General features: G+C 43.8%; 2 protein-coding genes across 6 annotated transcripts in view; both read right to left on the bottom strand.

Annotated features, from left to right (window-relative positions):
* Nucleotides 1-292: 292 nt before the first annotated feature.
* On the bottom strand, nt 293-9,137 carry LOC118084281 (uncharacterized). The gene is made up of 6 exons (XM_035113657.1): nt 9,080-9,137; nt 8,917-8,997; nt 3,860-3,955; nt 3,047-3,571; nt 2,159-2,338; nt 293-1,746 (listed from the first exon to the last, which is right to left on the bottom strand). The coding sequence occupies exons 1-6, from the start codon at nt 9,135-9,137 to the stop codon at nt 293-295; spliced, it is 2,394 nt and encodes a 797-aa protein (XP_034969548.1).
* A 2,381-nt stretch (nt 9,138-11,518) lies between these two features.
* The window catches only part of CAMSAP1 (calmodulin regulated spectrin associated protein 1), a 66,173-nt gene continuing 55,824 nt past the window's right edge, over nt 11,519-21,867 (bottom strand). For 4 of the 5 annotated variants that reach the window (XM_035113419.2, XM_035113417.2, XM_035113418.2 and 1 more), the window contains exon 18: nt 11,519-19,615. In XM_035113419.2, coding sequence (XP_034969310.1) covers nt 19,313-19,615 — 303 coding nt within the window. In that variant the 3' untranslated portion in view covers nt 11,519-19,312. The remainder of the gene's footprint in view (nt 19,616-21,867) is intronic. The other variant, XM_060270419.1, reaches the window with a different exon arrangement.

Genomic DNA, 21,867 nt, shown 5'->3' with positions numbered 1-21,867 from the left:
ATTATCCACTAATCCTGTTTCATAATATATGTATATGTCATTGAATCATAGAATTGTAGAGTTGGAAGGGACCCCAAAGGTCATACTCATCTTCTTGCTATGCAGATTATATTAATTGATTGATATAATTGTATCCAACATTAGTTCTAGACTGATTTGAAATCAATGATTATGGCTAACTTGAATATTAATTCCAGTGGGTTTACTCTCAGTAGAACTTAGATACAACTCCTCTCTCTTTTTTTACTACAAAGATTAATGTACAAAGCAATAAACTGGAGTCTGATGTGATCTACTTGGATTTGGTTGGGGGCTGATTCACTGAACGCTTCCGGTGGGTCTGTCTCCATCTCTCCCTAGTCCACCTCCCACGATTCTCCACAACTTCATGCAGAAGGCTGGCATAGTTATACTCATCGTTTTCAAGTGAGATCTCATCATACAGGGGCAGACTAGTGGAAGCAACATCAGCTGATGAGAGCGGAGAGGGATGACTTTCCTGACGGACTTTAGATTGAGCAGATACTGGTTTTGATGACTGTTTCCTTTTCACAGCTGTGGGGTCCCTCATTGCTTTGAGTCCAGACTGTGAGGCAACTGCTGCCTTTGATTCTTGCTGAAGTGAAAACTCTGGTTTGCTAGCTGGTTTTACCTCTGTCTTTAATTGAGTTCTGCCATTGACTATCTGATCACCCTCTTTGGGGCATGTGCTCAGATCATGCTGTCTTTGCAGATCTACAGTGAATTCAGATTTTCCAACATCTGTTGGCTCTAAGGCAATTTCGGCCTTTGATTCTTGCTGATATGGAAACTCTGTTTCCTTGGCTAGCTTTGCCTCTTGGTTTAATCCAAGCTGACCATTATTGAATGGCTGACATGCCTTCCTGGGATGAACCTCTAGCCACTCATCCTGCAATTCTGAACTCCCAACATCCAGTTTCTCTTCAAGGTTCAGAGTAGGCAGGAGGAACTGTCCTTTAAATGATTCTCTAATACTTAACACATTAGACCTCTGCCCCCAACATTTTATTTCATAAGGCCATGTCAAAGCGCGCTTCAAAGAAACTGAGCAGCTTCTATCCGCTTTTAGAAGCACATCTTTTTTAGGTGGGACATCAATTTGCTCTTCAACTGTTGTCGTAGCAACACTTAAATATAAGAAGGGTTCGGGATTTTCAACACTGTCACAGCCTTTACTATCATCATTCTCAGATGCTCCCAAAATACAATTTTCCTGCAAACTTATTGTTGCCACTTCTGAAGTAACTTTCATATCTGGAGTTTCTATATACACTTCAGTTGGGAATGAGTTCACATTGCAATGCCTCTGAAATTCCTTTCTGTTGTCTGTTTCAAGCTTGTGGTAATACCACAGTTCCATAAAGTTACACAGATCCTCACTTCTCATGTGCATTTTTTCATTTAACAGTGTGTAGGGAGTTATATGCCCTTGCTTTCCATCAGCTGAATTGGTGGCCTGACATGGTCTGGGGCAGAACTCTGCCTGCAACAATATGGCTGAGGCAGATTTGGCACGAACTCTCAACAACCTAGAGTGAGACATCACCCCTGTCTCTGTGATTCTGATCTTTCCATCAGTCAGTCTGTGTTCAGCCATGGAGTCAGCACAGTGAGATGGTTGACCATTGGTGGTTAGATCAATCGCTTCTTTGCTTGGCTGGATTTGTTTATTACTGCGTTTCACCATCCAGATCAAAAGCAGCACCAAAATGAACGAAATCAACACTGCCCAAAGTAAAAAAAAGGTAAAATATTAGCTCAAAAGGGTACATGAATTCCAAAAGAAGCAGATAGAACATAACAAGGTAATAAAAGCAGGCCTGATCAAGCCAATGACCTCTCTAGGGCTTCCCATTGGGGCATCTGGTTGGCCACTGTGAGAACAGGATGATGGACTAGATCAGGCATCCCCAAACTTTGGCCCTCCAGATGTTTTGGACTACCATTCCCATCTTCCCCAACCACTGGTCCTGTTAGCTAGGGGATCATGGGAGTTGTAGGCCAAAACATCTGGAGGGTCGCAGTTTGGGGATGCCTGGACTAGATGGACCTTGGACCTGATCTAACAGGGCCTTTCTTGTGTTCTTATGTCAACAGAGATATGTTATCAAACATTAACAGATACACAGAAACATACCTAAACATACCAGCAAAGCTGGTAGTCCAACTTTATGGAAGCTGTTCTCAAAGGCTGATGAAAAGAAGTCTGGCAGGCAGTTCAAGTCAGAGATGTTCCAGACAGGAATCCCTTCTAGGTTTGGTGGACTTCGGCAAATGACAGAGGCAGCATCTTCAAGCAGTGACGCATTGATCAACTCTGTAAGGAAACGCGGTCTTGAACAGTGGAAAAACAGACTGGGAAATGATTCACTGGTGAAATCTATTGTGTCTGGTTCCATTTATATTTTCAATGGTTTATGCAATTAATTTTTTAAAATAAAAATGAAGGCATTGCTTAAATTGGTTTTAAAAGTTAGCCTGTAGGATTAAGCCAGCCTCTCTCAAACTTCTGATTAGAAGAGGCCCACTTCCCACTTTTAAACTGTTCAACCTGTGTTGAATCACATTAAGTGTTGAATCGTGTTAAGCTACAAAACAGTAACTATGAAGATTTAACAGAAAGATATTATTTATCACATTGATCACAATTTACAAAACTCCCAAAAGCACAATTTCAAAAAGAGTTGTCAAATTTAAGAGAGTACATATATTCACAAAACATTATGGCATTAATTCACTAACACCTTGTAAACACATAATTCATTTGGTTCTCTGTTTTTGTAATCAATATATGTCTGCCATTTGACCCCCAAAATTATTTTGTTTCTGTCTTCCTTCCAAGTAGGTCCAAAAAACCCTGTCAGCTTGGCCATAGCTGCAAAATCCCACAATTAATCAAAATATTATTTAATTTTAAGTGTCATTTGTAACCTCCAAGATGTTGCAGAGCGAATTTTAGCTGCTTTTAATTAATTTTAGTTGTATTGTTCTCACAACTAGGTTGTTAGCCACCTTGGGCACATACCTTGCAGAAATAATCCAAAATCCTGAAGTTGACAGGAGCAGTTCCATGGATTTCCACCAAGCTTCACCACTGGGAGCATCAGTCCATCAAATACATCTCTTGCTAAAGTTGTTAAGTTATTGCCAGACAGGTCAAGCAGTGTTAGCTTGGTCAGCTCCTTAAAACTCTTGCTAGATATCTGATAGATCTGATTGTTTGCTAAGTTCAGCGATGTAAGGTTGGAAAACCCTGAAAAGTCTTTTGGTCCTATACGGGCAATGAGGTTCTGAGCCACTGTCAGGTTTTCTAGACGCCCGGGGTTGGAAAGCCAAGAGGCTGTAACCTCAGTCACGCTGTTCTGATATAAACTTAGTTTGCGGAGGTTTTGGAAAATGCTGAATGCTCCTGGTGTGATTTTCATTATGCCACTGTTTGCTAGGGCGAGGCTGGACACTGAAGCCAAGCTTGGGCTACTGAAGACCGTGGAGTTGAGAATCCCGATGTTGGTTACCACAAAGAGAATGGAGGTCAACCCTTCTGGAAAACCTAGAAGTGGCAGAAAACAGAAAATGTTTAAGAGATACCGTAGCTTTATGTTTTATATGTGATTGTGTGGGGAAAGGAACTAGCTTACCATACAAAGGTAAAATTCGCTCCACACACAATCGCCTCTGTTACTGCCCACCACTGGCATGTGACCTCCAGAGAGTTTCCCAGCAAGGATCTTCTTAAAAACCCAAACTTAAAGTGATTACTTTGGAAGCTCGTCCCTCTACAATTTTCTAACAATCATGCCCCAGCATAGATAAGTCTTTGGGAGGATGGATGACTCACCATTTGGAATGGAAGAGCAGAAGTACTCCTTTTCAAGGACACACTGGAACTTGGAAAGCTTTATTGATACCCAAACCAAAGTAAGTCCAAATAGCACTACAACATTAAGGAGGCGTTATGTTAGTCCAACACAGAAAAAAATAATGTACATACAACTCCTTCAGTCTCTCTCTCCCTCTAGTGTGCAAGTCCTTGCTAAAAGCAAAACTAATGGCTCCTCCTCATCCTGGAGAGTAGTGACAGACCACAGGGTTCTGTCTTGGGCCCAGTCTTATTCAACATCTTTATCAATGACTTTGATGATGGGCTTGAGGGCATCCTGAGCAAGTTTGCAGACGACACCAAATTGGGAGGGGTGGCTAATACCCCAGAGGACAGGATCACACTTCAAAATGACCTTAACAGATTAGACAACTGGACCAAAGCAAACAAGATGAATTTTAACAAGGAGAAATGTAAAGTACTACACTTGTGCAAAAAAAATGAAGGGCACAAATACAGGATGGGAGACACCTGGCTTGAGAGCAGTACATGTGAAAAGGATCTAGGAGTCTTGGTAGACCACAAACTTGACATGAGTCAACAGTGTGATGCAGCAGCTAAAAAGGCCAATGCAATTCTGGGCTGCATCAATAGGAGTATAGCATCTAGATCTAGGGAAGTAATGATACCACTGTATTCTGCTCTGGTCAGACCTCACCTGGAGTACTGTGTCCAGTTCTGGGCACCACAGTTCAAGCGGGATATTGAAAAGCTGGAACGTGTCCAGAGCTGGAACGTGTCCAGAGGAGGGCAACCAAAATGGTCAAAGGCCTGGAAACAATGCCTTATGAGGAACGGCTTAGGGAGCTGGGTATGTTTAGCCTGGAGAGGAGAAGGTTAAGGGGTGATATGATAGCCATGTTCAAATATATAAAAGGATGTCATATAGAGGAGGGTGAAAGGTTGTTTTCTGCTGCTCCAGAGAAGCGGACACGGAGCAATGGATTCAAACTACAGGAAAGAAGATTCCACCTAAACATTAGAAAGAACTTCCTGACAGTAAGAGCTGTTCGGCAGTGGAATTTGCTACCAAGGAGTGTGGTGGAGTCTCCTTCTTTGGAGGTCTTTAAGCAGAGGCTTGACAGGCATATGTCAGGAATGCTTTGATGGTGTTTCCTGCTTGGCAGGGGGTTGGACTAGATGGCCCTTGTGGTCTCTTCCAACTCTATGATTCTATGCAGGGCCGGCTCTAGTTAGACCCCCGGTGGCGCGGGGTGCAAGGGCACAAGGGCGCCGGGCCGGTAGGTGGGGCGCCGCACAGCGCGGAAACCATGCTGCACCCTGCGAGGGCGGGGGCACCAGAGCAATCTCCGCCCCTCAGCGCCAGGGCGCCCGACCTGCTCTATGATTCTATGATTCATCAGCATCTAGGTGTGAATTTCTCCTAACAAACATGCAGTTTTGACTAATATACACATTTTTATATGTTCTGCCCTCAACCAATATATTCATTTGTTTGCACACTGCTCATTTATATATGCACTTTTGCATACTTCTGAGGACTTTTTTAAAAAGGGGGAGAATTGGACAAGGTGTAAAACTAACTCCTTCATTTATATACCTGGGTGTACTCTTTAGTGAAACCTGCCTTGGAAGTTTCATATGGAAGCAGTGAAAGTCAAAGCACAGAAAACTATTGGGGCATTGATGAAGTTCTGTTACAACAAACTGATTGAACCTGCCATGAAATATTTGATAGCAAAGTGCTTACTCAAATTCTTTATGACATTGAAATCTGGGGCTCTGATTTGAACGCCATTAAGGTTTTGGAAACCGGGCAGAATATATCCCCCCCCTAGAAGCTATACTCTCTACCACCAGGAATATCAGCAGCTCTTCTTTGTACCAGAATCTGGGACACCAACAATTAAGGCAAAAGCGAACTGTGCTCAGTTAAAGTATATTTTTTAAATTGATGCTATGCCTTTTGGGCTTTGTCCTGCACTGTGCTATATAGATTTGAGTGATAACCTGCTCTGGAAAGCAGCTTGTCAAGATGTTTTAGACCATTTACTATATTCCAGAACTGAGCTCTGGTTTGACCTTGAATAAGTGTCAACTAAGAGACTGGTTCTTCTGGATAGAACCCAGAATCTGGATTCTGGATAGAACCCAGAAATGACCTGCAACTAATTAGAAATACCATATTTACCCCTTGGTATCCACTCCAGAGTATTTTAGAGCATCTGACGAAACTCTCACCAGCTTCCTCAATAAATGCCTTTATTGAGCTGCATTTTCAAGTGATGCCTTGGATGGCTACTACAGCAAACAAGGTCATGTATGTGGACAGGATTTACATTTGTGGTTAAACTCAGGTGGAAGACATCACTCATTATCCGTTAGCCTGCCTCTTATCCAGAGACTTTCTGAAACCTTTATTCACACAAGCAAGTAGCCACACCTCGGCAGAAATTGGTTGGTTTCTTTTGAGTGACAATAGCAGCTTTATAGCACAGAGGGTAGCCCTCTATGCTTTGACTGAAAAATAATAATAAAATAATCCAGAAAAAGGAGTTATATAAAATCTCTATAAATTGTCGTGGTGGTTGTTTCCAGTTCCTGTCCCATGCCATGGGAACGACTCTCTCAACATAGGAGAGAGGCACAGGCTGAATAAAGAGGATGGAAGTGGTTAAACCATACCTATAAACCTATTGGGGTACGGAGGGTGCTGACGACCTGCTGCCACCTCAATGGCTTGCCCCCGCACAGATCAGCACAGGGACAGGTGGAGGTGCTGGGCGCTTACTCACTTTGCCTGATGTGAAACCCCCGAAATTGCCATTGGATGTGGAGGTTCTCCTTATAATTGGGTTTTAATTGGCAATAAGAATAGGTGCACACAAGAGGACATGTACATTGTAACTGCAAACAATCAGCTGAATGGAACTGAGGTTTGAAATTGGGAGAAGAATCTATCTTGTGCTGGAAGTGGGTGGGGGAGATGGGGGCTCTCTGCTATATTTTATGGAATATTTTACATTTATGATTCAGCAACCCTCTCCTAATATTGAATTTTTAAAGATATACAAGTAAGGGAGGTTTGATGCATGATGTACTGCTGTAACATTAAAATTTAAAAGATGTAAAGCTGTGTGCAGTTTGAAAGGAGTTAAAAGAGAGAGAGAGCTGTTTTGTTTGGAAGGTTGTCGCTGGGAGTTGGAGCCCACCCCCACCCCCCAAAAAAGAGATCGTGGAGATGAGGTGATATAACCTTTTATATATATATATATATATATATATATATATATATATATATATATATATATATATATGCAATGGTAGCAGCAAAAGGAAAGTTGCATGGGGGCTTTTTGGATGTTGGAAGAGGAATGACACTACCTTTCCTCTCCTTTCCCAGTCAGAAGAAGAAATGGCGAATCTCTGGAACTTGGAACTTGTTGATTATCAGTGCTAGTGGAAGGGAGGGATCTGCTGTTGTCGATTTGGAACTGCTTGAGTGTTATGGGAAGAAGCTGAGCAGGAGAAAGAAGAGGGTTTAACCTTGAAGTTGCAGCTCTGCCCCCAACCAGGCTGGAGTAAAACAACAGTGGGAGTAAGGAGGTAGCCCCAAAAGGAAAACGCCAGAGAGACATATAAGGCCAAGAGACGGAGAACTGACTTTTGGATGTAGCGCACGCAGGGTGAAAAGGAAAAAGCTATGCATCCTCACTTGAAGCCTTTTTTTGGAAGTCAAATGATAAAATAACACCAAGCAGAAATCATTAAGAGCGCAATTCTTAATTGTGTGATAATTTGGAAAAATGGAATGTAATAGAAATAAATAAGAATATGAAATGCAGTAATATTAGATAATAAAGATCCATCAGGAATGGTGCGTGGGAAGCCTCTTAACAAAATTGTATTAATTTGGAACTAATTTGTGTAACTAGGTTTATATTGGAAAATCAATAAAAAATAATTGGCAAAATAAATTAATAAAAAAATTGTTGTGGTGATTCAAAGATTTAGCCTGAAATCAAGGTGGATTCGAGTTTGTTGGTGTATCTGACCTCTTCTCTCTCTTACATCATGGATATTAGCTTATATCATGGACATATGTTGTTTTGTTACTACAGGTTTGTCATGGCTTTTGGCTAGAGCAATAAACTTATGAACTGAACTGATTGGAGAACTGCACTGCAAAATTTTGAAAGTGTGAATTCCAAAGAATACATGCTGTTCAGTTTGTGGGTTGGTTTGCGAAGTGGTAGTTAGGTGGTTTCTTTCATTATAATGTTAACATAATTGGTTTTCTCTCCATCTCTAGCCAGAATTCTGCACCTGAGTTCAGTTGATTGCTATTTTGTTTCCAAGCCCAATTCAAGGTGCTCAACATTAACTCTTAGCAGTTCCTCTTAGTAGTTCCACCACCCATAGAAGGTCAAGATGGGTGGCAGCCTTGGGAGAGGGCATTATCTGTGGCAGGATCTGTGCTAGCCCCTTCACTATAGAGTTTTTTGTCATATACTGAAGAAACATCTCTATCCTAGCCTTTGACACTTAAGTTATATATACTTCAGGACCCACCCTATTCTTATTTATTTATTGCATCCATACTCCACTTCTTTCTCCAAGGAGCTCAAGGTGGCGTACAAGGAAGGTTAGGCTGAGCAGCAGCAATTGGCTCAAGGTCACCTGGTGAGTTTCATGGGGATTTGAACCCTGGTCTCCCATAGCCTATGCCAATCCTCTAACCACTATACCACATTGAGTGCAACACTCTCAGTCCCAAACACCTAACTCCCCCCCCCAAAAAAACCTCCTGATCCCTTCCTCCTTGCACTGGATATTTTGGGCAACCTGAATGCTGCTGTGTTGGTCCTGATACGGAGCTATTTTGGCATTTGATTTAAGGCATTTGTAATGGTGTGTTTTTACATTGCTCTGACCACCTGTGGGACCTTAAGGGTGATGGGTGGGTAATAAATCAAAACAAAACAATAATTACAGCACCTGCAACTAAAAGTTTGTTATTCATCCACATGGCACTCTAAGAGTCCCCTACTTACATTTCATGTTGGACAGGCTTTTCCTTTCGGCGAGAGAAGCAGTCAGCTTGGGCTTCCTCTTGAGCACACTAGCAACTTTGCCTGGGAGGTGGGAGGTATAAAACTGCAGGGCTGGTGTTTGCAGCCTCCATTTGGTGGACACAGGCAAGTTGAAACCTGTTACATGTTGAACTCTTCCCTTCTGTGGGGGGCTTTTCATTCCCCAGTGAGGCCTCATGCATGGTTAGTATAACATCATCTCCATAGCATCACCATGGAGCCTTCCCATTACCAGTAAATACGTTAACCATTTTACAGGATAAACCAGGAGCCCTGCTCCATTTTCCTAGGCTCCCCCTTCCCAACACAGTCTGGTGGGGATGTAGAGAATTATAGATCAAATATGAATATGTCTGGCCTTGGGGTCCTTCAGCCATTGCTAAGTCACTGGGAGTTGGATTACTTTCTCCAGCAGAAACCAAACTTTTTAGAGGGTCATGAATGAAAATGACAACAGGCTTGTAGGCGACCCTTGTCCATTCATGCTGCACACATGTAGATCATAATAGTTTCCCCAGCCACTCAGGGGTGTCAAACCCGAGTCACTCCTGATGCCGCCCAAATCATTTGCCAAAAAGCAACTAAGCAACTGTCTTTAAAACTGAGTGGCATTACACCCCACCCACCCAACCCAGTTGCACATTCTATACACTTCTTCACAAGCATGGTTGTGATACACCACAGAACAAAAGGGAAGGGGTCATCACCGACCCACTGCAACATTTTGCAATGTTGTTTTGCAATAGAGCTTCACAGCAGGTATGGGGAGCCCTTTTCAGCTTGAGAGCTGCATTTGCTTCGGGGGGGGGGGAGGCTACATGTTGGTGGTGGGTGAGGCGAGAGTCAAAAGTGGGTGGAGCAATGAATGCAAATTTTGCCTTTGTACAGGAGGCTAGTTTCTACATACAGTGGTACCTCGGTTTATGAACACAATTGGTTCCGGAAGTCTGTTCATAAACTGAAGCGTTCATAAACTGAAGCGAACTTTCCCATTGAAAGTAATGGAAAGTGGATTAATCTGTTCCAGACGGTCCGCGGAGTACTTAAACTGAAGCGTTCATAAACTGAAGCGAACTTTCCCATTGAAAGTAATGGAAAGTGGATTAATCTGTTCTAGACGGGCCCGTGGAGTACTCAACCTGAAGCGTACTTAACCCGAAGCATGGGTGTAATTGGTTCCGGAAGTCTGTTCATAAACTGAAGCGTTCATAAACTGAAGCGAACTTGCCATTGAAAGTAATGGAAAGTGAATTAATCCGTTCCAGATGGGTCCGCGGAGTTCGTAAACCGAAATTTCGTAAACCGAGGTGTTCGTAAACCGAGGTTCCACTGTACACTCCTACCTATCCTCCATCAAGGCAAGGAAGGGTTCATTAGAAGATTTCAAAGACACATTCCAGTCAAGCAGAAACAGTCAAGTGTGGTGCAAAATAGGGCCTATGAAGGATGTGGCCTGGGGAGAACATTCCAAGGGCCAGAAAGAGAGGCATGTGGGGGCCACATTTGGCCTCTGAGCATGGGAGTTGCCATCCCTATTTTAGATCTTCAGGTATGGAATGGGGGCCTTGGGCAAGGTCCCCCAAGTAAATCCCCTTCTCCCTTATCTCCAGGGCATTGATGCCCACTCACTTGCCCTCTCTCTCTGGCCCCAAATCTGCACCACCACCTGGAGGGAGAAAGCAAGACAAATGGAGGCTGCCTTTGCTGCATCTGCTCACTGCTTGTGGTCTTAGAGAGGTCAGGTAAACAGGCAGTGGCAGCTGGAAAGAGCAGCAAGCGGGCAACAGGAACACTGCTAGGGACCAGGAGAACTTGGAACAGCCGGACCAGGACACAAACTTGCAGAAATGGGTGTTAGCTAAGTGATAGATGCAGGTACCTCTGCACAAATTAATGTTTCTGAGGTCTCATCAATGCTGTGGTTTGTTCGCGATGGGCTTGGTTGCCTTGTAAACAAAGTGTGTTTTTCATGCAGAGGGAGAAGATCTGGATTTTAGCACAAAAAGCTCCCCAACACCGCTGCCCGCACCAGAAACAGGAGCCTCTAGATTAGGAGTTATTAACCTTTTTGGACCAGTGGGCACATCTTGGATTTTGAGAGTGTGTTGTGGGCACGAAATGGTTGCCATAGGGAACATGACAGAACACAAAATTAGAAACGACCACTCCTCGCAACCTTCCATTTACCATGGGAAGTTAGATGTGTCCTGCTGCTTCTGGTTGTGGAGATCACACAATACTGATGACATGCACACAGAATAATGGTGTGCTGTCTAATAACAACAGGAAGCATTCCTCAAAACCAGGAAAAATATACAAGGGGGCCGCATCACATTCACGCTAATTTCACAGAAGCTGCTTAGAAGATACCTGCACATTTTGCCCCATAACTTTCTTTCTAGGAGGACAAGAGACTTTTATTTTTCAATTAGAATTCAGAGTCTGGGGCACTTGCCCAGCGGCAGCAATTAAAGCTTTTGTGGGCATCAGATTAGTGACCCCTACTCCAGAGTGTGGCAGTGTGCCCTCTGCAGTAGTATAGGCCTCAGCAGATGACCAATGACTCAATTATAAAGGGATTAGTGATGAGAAGCTAAAAGTTTGCTGCCCTCCCAAACTACCAGTCGTAAGCCAAGAGGGGAATGTCAGCGCTGACATTTTTTGCAGGTAGTTCACTTCAAAGGGGTACAGCAGGCTTGTCCACCATAACCCAAAATAGCTACCAAGGAAATTATTAAGTCATTGACCAATTCATTTATTTGGAATCTATAAACAAATGCTGCTCCATCAAACCTATTCTTAAGTCTCTAATTGCAGCTGCTCCTTTTTCTTGGCTGCCAACTTTCTTTTTAGAAAGCAGACGCTGTGTGCTAATAATAATAATAATAATAATAATAATAATAATAATAATAATAATAAGGCAATCTCCTATTGACAACCTTAGAAATCATACGATCACTGAATCAGATTTCCAGGATACTGAGTATCTTCCCATGAAGCTAGGCCCTGCTTGTGGAGTTCCCAGTGGGGCATCTGGCTGACACTGTGACAACAGGATACTGGACTACATAGGCCTTTGGCCTGATCCAGCAGGGCTCTTTCGATGTTCTTAATGCTGCATATCCTTTAGGTTTTGTATGTAATATATAAAGGTGCCTATCATTCCCTCTACACTAACAGCAAACTTAGCAGAAGCCACTGGCAAGCCTGAACTGAAATGTGAGGGAGCAAAAACTAATTTTAAAAGTGCATTGTAACATCAGAGATCTTGAATATGTCCCAATGAGAAATTGTTCTCATGAACAGGCAGCTGAGTTTAGCTCTTTAACTATGACAGTGGTGCCCAGTTCAGGAAGGAAAAATATTCATGTACAAAGCTAGGTTTAAAGGAGGCTAGTATTACAAAAATGTTTTCCTGATAAGTTTTGCTACCTGATTTAATATTTGCATAGACCAGATCTTCCTGCCAGGTCTTCCTGCAAGCCAAACTTTTCTTTGTTATAAAGCAGGGATGGCAAATCCTGGGACACTTCAGGTGCTGTTGGATGGCCAATGGTGAGGGATGATGGGCCAAAGGTTCCCTATTCCAGTTTTTAATAAAAGAATTTTGTTATTCAGGGACCTCGATGAAGTGACTGGACTAAGCAGTAAAAAACTTGGCAGGCTATATGCACTGTTCGGAACACCCAAGGACTGCAAACACACTCCACTAGGCTTGCACTCAATGGGAGGAAAGCCTTGGCCACTTCTTACACTACTGTGGTAAAGTAGTATATTTGCAATCCATTGCTGCCACCCACCGCTTCCCAACAGTATTTGAAATATCTGAACTAACCTCGAGGCTGTTTCTTGGTATTTTTAAACTGCGTAATTATTAGCAGCCCTAATTTTGTTGAACAGTGCGCTATGCCCAAAATAAGCAACCTACGAGTCATCTCCGTGCTTTTCTTGTTTTCAGCCACTCAGGTAACCTTTCCCCTTGGGGAAATAAGACAGGCATTGTCAAGTGATGTATGATGTCCTTTACCTGCATATCTGAGGATGGTTGGCTTTCGGGGTTGTTGGGGTTTTTTAAAAGAAACCTTTCAAAGATCCATTGTGCTGTGTTCAGGACTGGGGGGCTAAGCCAGGGTGGTTTGGATTTCTACTTACTTGTGAACCAAAAAACTGTTTCAAATGGTCCCTATTCTCAATAATGCCAGTAAGTCTGAAGTTAAGCAGCTACAAAGGAAGTCTTCCCATGAAGCCAATAGAAAGTTTCCCTATGTAGCATGCACAGCCAAATAAGAGGGGTAAGGGGGTTGGAGAAGTTGCTACTATAAAAAGATATGTCACAGCCTTAGTTTTAAAACAAGTACATAGGAAGTTGCCTTAGGCTTATACTGAATCAGACCACTGGTCTATCTAGTTCAGTACAATCTACAGTGGCTGGATCCCCCAGGTTTCAGAATTTCCCAGCCCTACTTGGAGATGCCAAGGACTGAGCCTGGGATCTGCTGCATGCAAAGCAGATGACCAAGTAGTGGTGTGTGACATTTAGTAGGGAGTAAATCACACTGTCCAAAGAGTAAGATCACTTACTATCACCAGTGTTTAAAAACTAATAATAATAATAATAATTTTTATGTATAACCCACCCACCCCGGGCTCAGGGCGGCATAATATACAACATAAATATAGCATTGCCAGCACTAACTAGCCACGTTAGTCCTGCTAAGGCCAGCAAGTATTTAAATGTGGGGACCCAGAAAGGTTTCTTCATAGAAAAAGGGGAGGGAAAAAGGAATGGAGGATCAGGCTAAATTGAAGGCCAGGCAGAACAGCTCTGTCTTACAGGCCCTGCAGAAGGAGATCAAGTCCTGCAGGGCCCTAGTCTCATGGGACAGAGCATTCCAGCAGGTCGGTGCCATCACTGAAAAGGCCCTGGCCCTGGTGGAGGATAATCTGGCTTCTTTAGGGCCTGGGACCCTTAGGCTGTTATGATTCGCGGACCTTAGGGTCCTCTGTGGGCATACCAGGAGAGGCGGTCCTGTAAGTACGAAGGCCCTAGGCCGCATAGGGCTTTAAAGGTCAAAACCAGCACCTTAAACCTGACCCAGTACTCCACTGGGAGCCAGTGCAGCTGGTAAAGCACTGAGTGAATATGCTCCCATGGCAAGGACTCCATGAGGAGCCTCACTGCAGCATTCTGCACCCGCTGGAGTTTCTGGGACAGTTTCAAGGGCAGCCCCGCGTAGAGCGAGTTACAGTAGTCAAGCCTGGAGATGACGGTCGCAACGATCACTGTGGCCAGGTCGGACCGGGAAAACATAGCCTTCACACACAAAATTGAGCATACTCTAACTCAGCTTCACTTTTGTTTTCAAGGTTCATAAAGTACTCAGAAACAGTAATCCTAAATGAACTTATGAAGTTCCAATGAACTTAAGGAGACTTTTGAGTAAACATGCTTAGGGCTAGCTTTGAGATGGTTAGTCATCTTAGAAGCCACTTAGAAGTTTCAGAAGTTTCTTGCTGAAGGCATAATATGCTTGCCTTCTCCTGTTCTCCTTTGTAAAAGAGGCCAGATTTCCTCATAGTGCAGATGGTAGAAGGTCTGAGGCTAAAAGATGGCTATTTATCACATTGTTAGAAAAGATGACTATTTATCATATTGTTAGAATCTAACAATGCCTAACAACTACACAAAATGAGCTCCATCTTTGTTTTACATGCAAGAATTCCACCTGAACTGTACAGCCAAATACGAAAAAGGTTTATTTCTTGTAAATAAAGCTGCTAATCCTTACTTGGATGTGAAAGCAATATGAAGGTTGCAAATATATACTCATGCCTTGTGACTTTCCCCCAATAATTCAAACGCCAAAAAGGAAGAAGGGGGAGCAGCTGCCCATTATAGCTCAGGAATAAAGCTGGTAGATGAATCCAGAGTTTAAGCTACAATGGTATGTAAAAATCGTGGACATGTCACAGACTTGTTTCATGATAAGGGGAACACTATGAGGCATGCATACTGGACATCTCCCAAAGGCACAAGTTCTAACAAACATAAAGCTTTTACTCAGGGAGCAAACTCTGGAATTCCTTCTAGATTCTTTACTTGCAGACTCAGACACCTCTTTTACAGGAACCCATCAGGGTCTTTCCAGATGAAGCACAGAAAACAAAGTGTAAACTTGGTTTTCAGCTCATTATTTAAGCTCCACCAGCTGGGATGAATACCATGCTACTTGCTCTCCATAGGTCATGACAACTTTGCTTTAATGGGGGGGGGGGGACGACAACTTTGTGGTCCTTCAGATATTGCTCAGTTACAACTCTTATCATCCCTGACTCTGACTGCTACCCATGCTGGCTGGGGTGGGTGGGAGTTGGAGTCCAATAGCATCTGGAGTGCCTCAGGTTCCCAATCCCTAGTTTAAGAACCACTTCAAACAAAATGCAAAGCACACCAATAAAGCCATGTGTCTGTGTCTCAGCATAAGGGAGGCGTCCAACAGAAACAACAAAGATGATGCATGGAATAACAAAAATTAGGTGATGGTTTTTATTAAGATTCAGTGCTTCCATAAAATAAATATGTTGTATAATATCAAACAGTCAGAAATAAAGCATGTAACAGAAAAAAGTTACACTCATGACAGTGTTGAATACTTTTAGAAATAATAAAGCATCTCCTTTCTTACAGGGTAGCCAACTATTAAATAAAATGTACAGCTGACCTAAATGTACTGCAAGGGGATGGAACCAATAAGACTGCAATAGACCTTCATTCTTATTTCTCTAGTTAGTATTCACTACCCTCTCTCTCACCACTTCTGTACAAAACTCACTTTAATTCCAATTATTATTATGTCTAGATTAATTACAAAATTACACTGGACTGTGTTTTGGAGTTTCAACTGTTCAATCTCTAATGTTGGCATAGTATCCTTTGCACTAAGAATAATAATTATTTTATTATTTACCGGTATACCAAGCCCATCTGGCTGGGCTGCCGTACACTAAACACATTCAAGTAACACTTCAAGTAGAAGTAAAATATGTGCAAACCAAAGTCGTAACCTAAAAATAAATTTCTGGGCAGCTGAGTCAGAGTGAGCTTGGGGGTGGGGAGCGAACAGACATGCTTTATAATTATCAGTAATCAAAATGGCCCTCATTAGACATAGACACAAACAAGTTATTTTTTGTAGTGGGGAAAACAAACAGCCTTAAGGTCATAACAGATCTCCTGCGATGATTTTGCTAAGTTTTTTGCAGATAAAGTCGCTCGGATTTGGAAAGAGTGGGAGCAGGGCCAGGGCGGGAGAGTGCTAGAGTCCTGCCTAGTCAAGTTGCGTGGAATCAATTCCAATCTGTTACCTCTGAGGATGTGGACAGGCTGCTTGGACGAGTGAAACCAACCACCTGTCTCCTTGACCCTTGCCCATCCTGGCTTATAAAAGCTAGCTGGGAAGGGCTGGGCAATAGGCTTCGTGGGGTGGTGAATGCTTCTCTCTGTGAGGGAGCCTTCCCAGACCCGCTGAAAGAGGCTGTTATCAAACTGCTTCTTAAAAAACTATCCTTAGACGCGGCCAGTATGGCCAACTATCGCCCAGTCTCAAATCTTCCATTCTTGGGCAAGGTGATTGAGCGAGTGGTTGCTGAACAACTCCAAGCACACCTGGAAGAAGCGGGCCATTTGGTTCCCTTCCAGTTGGGATTCAGGCCTCATCATGGGGCTGATACTGCCTTGGTCGCACTGGTCGATGATCTCCAGCGGGCTAGGGACAAAGGTGAGTGCTGTTTCCTACTTCTGTTGGATCTCTTAGTGGCTTTTGATACCATCAACCATAACATCCTTCTGGACCGTCTAGAGGGGCTGGGAGCAGGGGGCACTGCCATGCAGTGGTTCCGCTCCTTCCTCCTGGGCTGTGTTCAGAAAGTGGGGGGGGGGGTGAGTGTTCAGACCCCTGGGCTCTCACTTGTGGGTTCCTCTCCCACATGCTTTTCAACATCTACATGCAGCCTCTGGGAGAGATTATCAGGGGGTTTGGGCTCTACCTCTTTTCAAATCAGAACCAGTGAAGGCGGTGAAGGTCCTGTGTGAGTGTCTGGAGGTGGTTGGAGGATGGATGGCGGCCAAGAGATTGAGGTTGAATCCTGACAAGACAGAAGTACTGTTTGTGGGGGACAGGAGGCAGGCAGGTGTGGACTCCCTGGTCCTGATGGGGTAACTGTGCCCCTGAAGGACCAGGTGTGCAGCCTGGGAGTCATTTTAAACTCACAGCTGTCCATGGAGGCGCAGGTCAATTCTGTGTCCAGGGCAGCTGTTTACCAGCTCCATCTGGTACACAGGCTGAGACCCTATCTGCCCACAGACTGTCTCGCCAGAGTGGTGCATGCTCTAGTTATCTCTCGCTTGGACTACTGCAATGCACTCTACGTGGGGCTACCTTTGAAGGTGACCTGGAAACTACAACTAACCCAGAATGCGGCAGCTAGACTGGTGACTGGAAGCGGCCGCTGAGACCACATAACACCGGTCTTGAAAGACCTACATTGGCTCCCAGTACGTTTCCAAGCACAATTCAAAGTGTTGGTGCTGACCTTTAAAGCCCTAAATGGCCTCGATCCAGTATAGTGGTGCCTCTGGTTAAGAACTTAATTCATTCCGGAGGTCCATTCTTAACCTGAAACTGTTCTTAACCTGAGACACCACTTTAGCTAATGGGGGCTCCTGCTGCCGCCGCACCGCCAGAGCACAATTTCCGTTCTCAACCTGAAGCAAAGTTCTTAACCCGAGGTACTATTTCTGGGTTAGCAGAGTCTGTAACCTGAAGCATTTGTAACCTGAAGCGTTTGTAACCCGAGTTACCACTGTATACCCAAAGGAGCGTCTCCACCCCCATCGTTCTGCCCAGACGCAGAAGACCTTCTGGCAGTTCCCTCACTGCGAGAAGCCAAGTTACAGGGAACCAGGCAGAGGGCCTTCTTAGTAGTGGCACCCACCCTGTGGAACGCCCTCCCACCAGATGTCAAAGAGAACAACAACTACCAGACTTTTAGAAGACATCTGAAGGCAGTCCTGTTTAGGGAAGCTTTTAATGTTTGATGGACTACTGTATTTTAATATTTTGTTGGAAGCCTCCCAGAGTGGCTGGGGAAATCCAGCCAGATGGGCTGGGTATAAATACATTATTATTATTATTATTATTATTCAATATTTCAATATGGAAAAGGAAAACAAACCATCAGATTGAGCCTTCGAAAAAACAAAATGCAGGTTTGAAAATTGTTAGTATATGGAAACTGGTTTATTTTATCCTTTATTAGTATATACTCTTGCCACAAAAGAAAAAAGTTGAAACAACAAAGAACAACAACAAAAAACACACTCCATTTTAGAGCATGGTACTCATTCAAAGCAAAAAGAAAAGACAAAACAAATGAAAATTACATTTCAGGACATAATTTAAGAGCATTAAAATTTGTGATCATTAAGTGCACCATTATACAGGAGTAACATGCTCTGAGTGAAGATGTTCTACTATTTCAATAAAATCTGTCTTTATTAAAAAGACAAAAAAAATCCTGTTAGGATACTACTTGAAACAGAAAAGCAATGTTGACTGTACTCCATTCAGCTTGCCTCAAGTTTCAAATTGGGAATATTCCAACAAGTAGCACCTGTTTGCCTCTTCATGATTGCGTTGCAGAAATGTTCAGCCATGATTATTTGCATAAGTCCTCCATTTTCTTTCTTTTTTAAAAAAGGCGAATTTTAGAGTTTTCAGTGCTTTTAAAAATGATTTGATACTTTAGGTAAACTTGGTTCTGAGCAGCAAGGGGCTCGGGTTGGAGTGTTTTCCTTTTCCTTCCACAAGTCAGAGCCTGGTTTGGCAGTAGGGACAAGTACCAATTGTTTGTATGTTATCAAGTCTCCAGAGTCTAAAAGATATTCCTTGAAAACCTGCCACAGTGCCCAGTTTCTTGTTCTCCAGCTTCTTCCAAGAGTGATTGCGGGAAGGAGAGGAACAAGAAAAGATGTCCCAATCTGTACCAATGAAGAACTTCAAGTAAAAAGAAATCCATTCTTCTTACATGCACCTTCCCTCATGTGAAAAGCCTCCCTGGTTATCAATGGGTATAACAGCCATTTTATCATTCATACCAAAAACAAACAAACAAAAAGAACACTGAAGCTGTTCCTTCATTCTTTCCTTGCATCCACGTTGAATAAGCCTCTTTCTTTTCTTTTTTTAAAAAAGGGATTATGGTTCTGCTCATTTCATACCCAAACCAGAGAGAGGGTGAGGAAACTCATTTCTCCCCAGCGATGAAATCTACAATAGTCTCCCACTGAACTGTAATGTCATTTGTGAGTTTGAGTCTTCTTTGGCACTACAGGTTGTTTGGGCTGCCACAGATTGTTGTGAATAGTCAGAGCATCTACACAGGCAGACATGGTTTTGGCTGGAATGATATTAAATTGCTTCCTGTCCGAGCTATATTTATAAAGCTTGTCAATCATTTTCTTAGTGATGCTCTTTGGCCCTGTTCCTGTCAGCTTGTGGATTTCTTCTGTTTCAGGATAGAAACAATAAAGTGCTCTGAACTGGCAGCCAGCATCACGGAACAAAATAATGTAGTGCTTGGCATCACACTTCTTGAGCTCCTAGAGGTGAAAGAGAAAAATTCTGAGAGCAATGACCACAGAAATCAGACTGCTAAATGACCCCAGCACACTGCTGGCAATGTCTAACATACCCAAGATGAAGGTCAGGAGATACATATGGTACTTCTAAATTGCAGTGCCACAATGACCTGGTTTCCATAACACTAAGCTATGATTCTTTTAAACAAGTCATGAGTTAACCGCAAATTGTGCCACAATTGATAAATCAAACACTGGCTTTTTCCTCCCAAGTCTGCTGTATTTTCTTGCCTTGTGAATTTGTAGTTTGGTGAGTTTCTGGAGTAGAGTGGCCGAACAAACAGAGCACAGTGGTGCCTCGCTAGACGAAATTAATTCGTTCCACAGGTCAATTCGTGAAACGAAATTTTCGTCTAGCGAGTCCCGGTTTCCCATAGGAATGCATTGAAACTTAATCAATGCGTTCCTATGGGCTCCGGGGGACTGGCGGCGGGGAAGGCAGGCAAGCAGGCACTTGCTCTCTTGCCTGCCTGCCTTCCCCACCACCTTTCACACGAAGATCGGCGGATGCTGCTTGCGGGGCTTGTCAACCCCGGTAAACAGCGCCCGCCGATCTTTGGCTCTGTCCCCCGATGCGCTAGGGCTCGGGAAAGCAGGCAGGGAGACGGCAACAGCCTGCAGCTTCCCGGGCTGTTGCCATCTCCCTGCCTGCTTCCCCGAGCTGAAGCGCCCGGGCAAGCCCGACACAGCGGGGGATCCCTTGAGAAGCCCTCTACGATCCCCGCTGTGTGACAGGCAGGATGGGGGGGAAAGACAGGAAAGATCCTGTGTTCCCCCCCATCCTGCCCAACACACAGCGGGTGATCGTAGGGGGCTTCTCAAGCCCTCTACGATACCCGCTGTGTGACAGGCAGGATGGGGGGGAAGACAGGAAAGATCCTGCGTTTCCCCCCCATCCTGCCCGACACACAGCAGGGATCGTAGGGCGCTTGCCTTCCCCGAGAAGGCGCCCAGCTTTCTCAGGGAAGGCAAGCGGGGGACACCTAGCCCGCCCGCTTGCCTTTGCCGAGAAAGCACCGCCTTGGCAAAGGCAAGCGGGCAGACACCTAGTTCCTCCCCCGCTAGTTCCTCTTTGTGTTCCGCTGGTCTCTGCCGGGGCAGAGACCAGCGGAACACAAAGGGGAACCAGCTGCAGCAGGGAAAGAAGGCAAAGGAAGTTCAGCTGAGAGGCGGTGACAGCTGTCAGCGCGTCTCAGCTGATCTTCCTTTGCCTTCTTCCCTTGCTACAGCTGGTTCCCCTTTCGCTAGATGAATGCCCCGATTTTCTGATCGGAGGTTTTTATGGCCACGCTTCGCAAGACAAAGCGGTGTCCATAGAAAACCTCCTCGTATAGCGAGGCAACCTCCAATCAGAAAATCCTTTCGTTAAGCGGAATTTTCGTCTAGCAGGGCATTCGTCTAGCGAGGCACCACTGTACTGGATTCAATGTAACACCGAGCCATAGTTAAATTAAAGTCTGAAAACCAACAACAAACATGGTTTCAGTGGTTTGTTGGTAGTAAGCCAGCAATGGGGAACTTTCCATCTTCCCTGACCATTGGTCATGCAAGTTGGGGCTGAAGAGAGGAAAGGAGGATCTAAGAGAGCATGACTGGTTTGGTCAGACTGGGCATGGAGCTTCTGGGGTGTTGCAGCAGGCACCACAACTAAGACATCCAATGGAAAGCAAGAGGTGGAGGGGATGCGTGCCAGATTTTGGCATCACACAGGACACCACTGAAATTTGAGATACCAAGATCTGCCACTGATGAGTTTGAGTTTTCAGTTTGAGCAGCATCTATTTGGAAGGCCACAGATTCCCCATCCTTGCAGTAAACAATCTATAAGTTGCTGGTCAAACCTTACACGTAAAACACTAAGCCATGATTTAAGAAACCATATAAGCCACTGTTTAATAAACCACAGTTTAGCATTATGCATAAACCAGTCTATTATGATTTAAGCTTGACCTGCAATACACACCACCAAGCTGACCACTCAAGAGCTTTCCATATGAAATCATCCACACTGTAAATGCACTTTGTCCCAGGGATCAGGGTTATTCAATATGGGACAGTAACAAAGTAAAAAAACAAGCAAAAATTTTAAAACCAATGCTAACTTTGCATGTTACAAAGAGTTGCATTAATACTTAAAATTATATGTAATATATTATTAGTGTTTGTACTGCTATGCTTGGAAGACATCAAACAATGGGCATGGAAATCGACTG

The sequence above is a fragment of the Zootoca vivipara genome, chromosome Z (genome assembly GCF_963506605.1).
Source record: "Zootoca vivipara chromosome Z, rZooViv1.1, whole genome shotgun sequence".
In the NCBI taxonomy this organism is placed as follows: Eukaryota; Metazoa; Chordata; class Lepidosauria; order Squamata; family Lacertidae; genus Zootoca; species Zootoca vivipara.
Note: the sequence above shows the minus strand (reverse complement) of the source record. Positions and strands in the feature narration are given on the sequence as shown.

Excerpts from the sequence above, each read along its gene's own strand:
- LOC118084281 (XM_035113657.1), bottom strand. The coding sequence starts at position 9,137 with ATGCATGAGGCCTCACTGGGGAATGAAAAGCCCCCCACAGAAGGGAAG. Across the intron at positions 8,998-9,079 it reads AGAAGGGAAGAGTTCAACAT|GCAAAGTTGCTAGTGTGCTC; the intron begins GTAACAGGTTTC and ends CCCACCTCCCAG. Across the intron at positions 3,572-3,859 it reads CTGCTCTTCCATTCCAAATG|GTTTTCCAGAAGGGTTGACC; the intron begins GTGAGTCATCCA and ends TGCCACTTCTAG.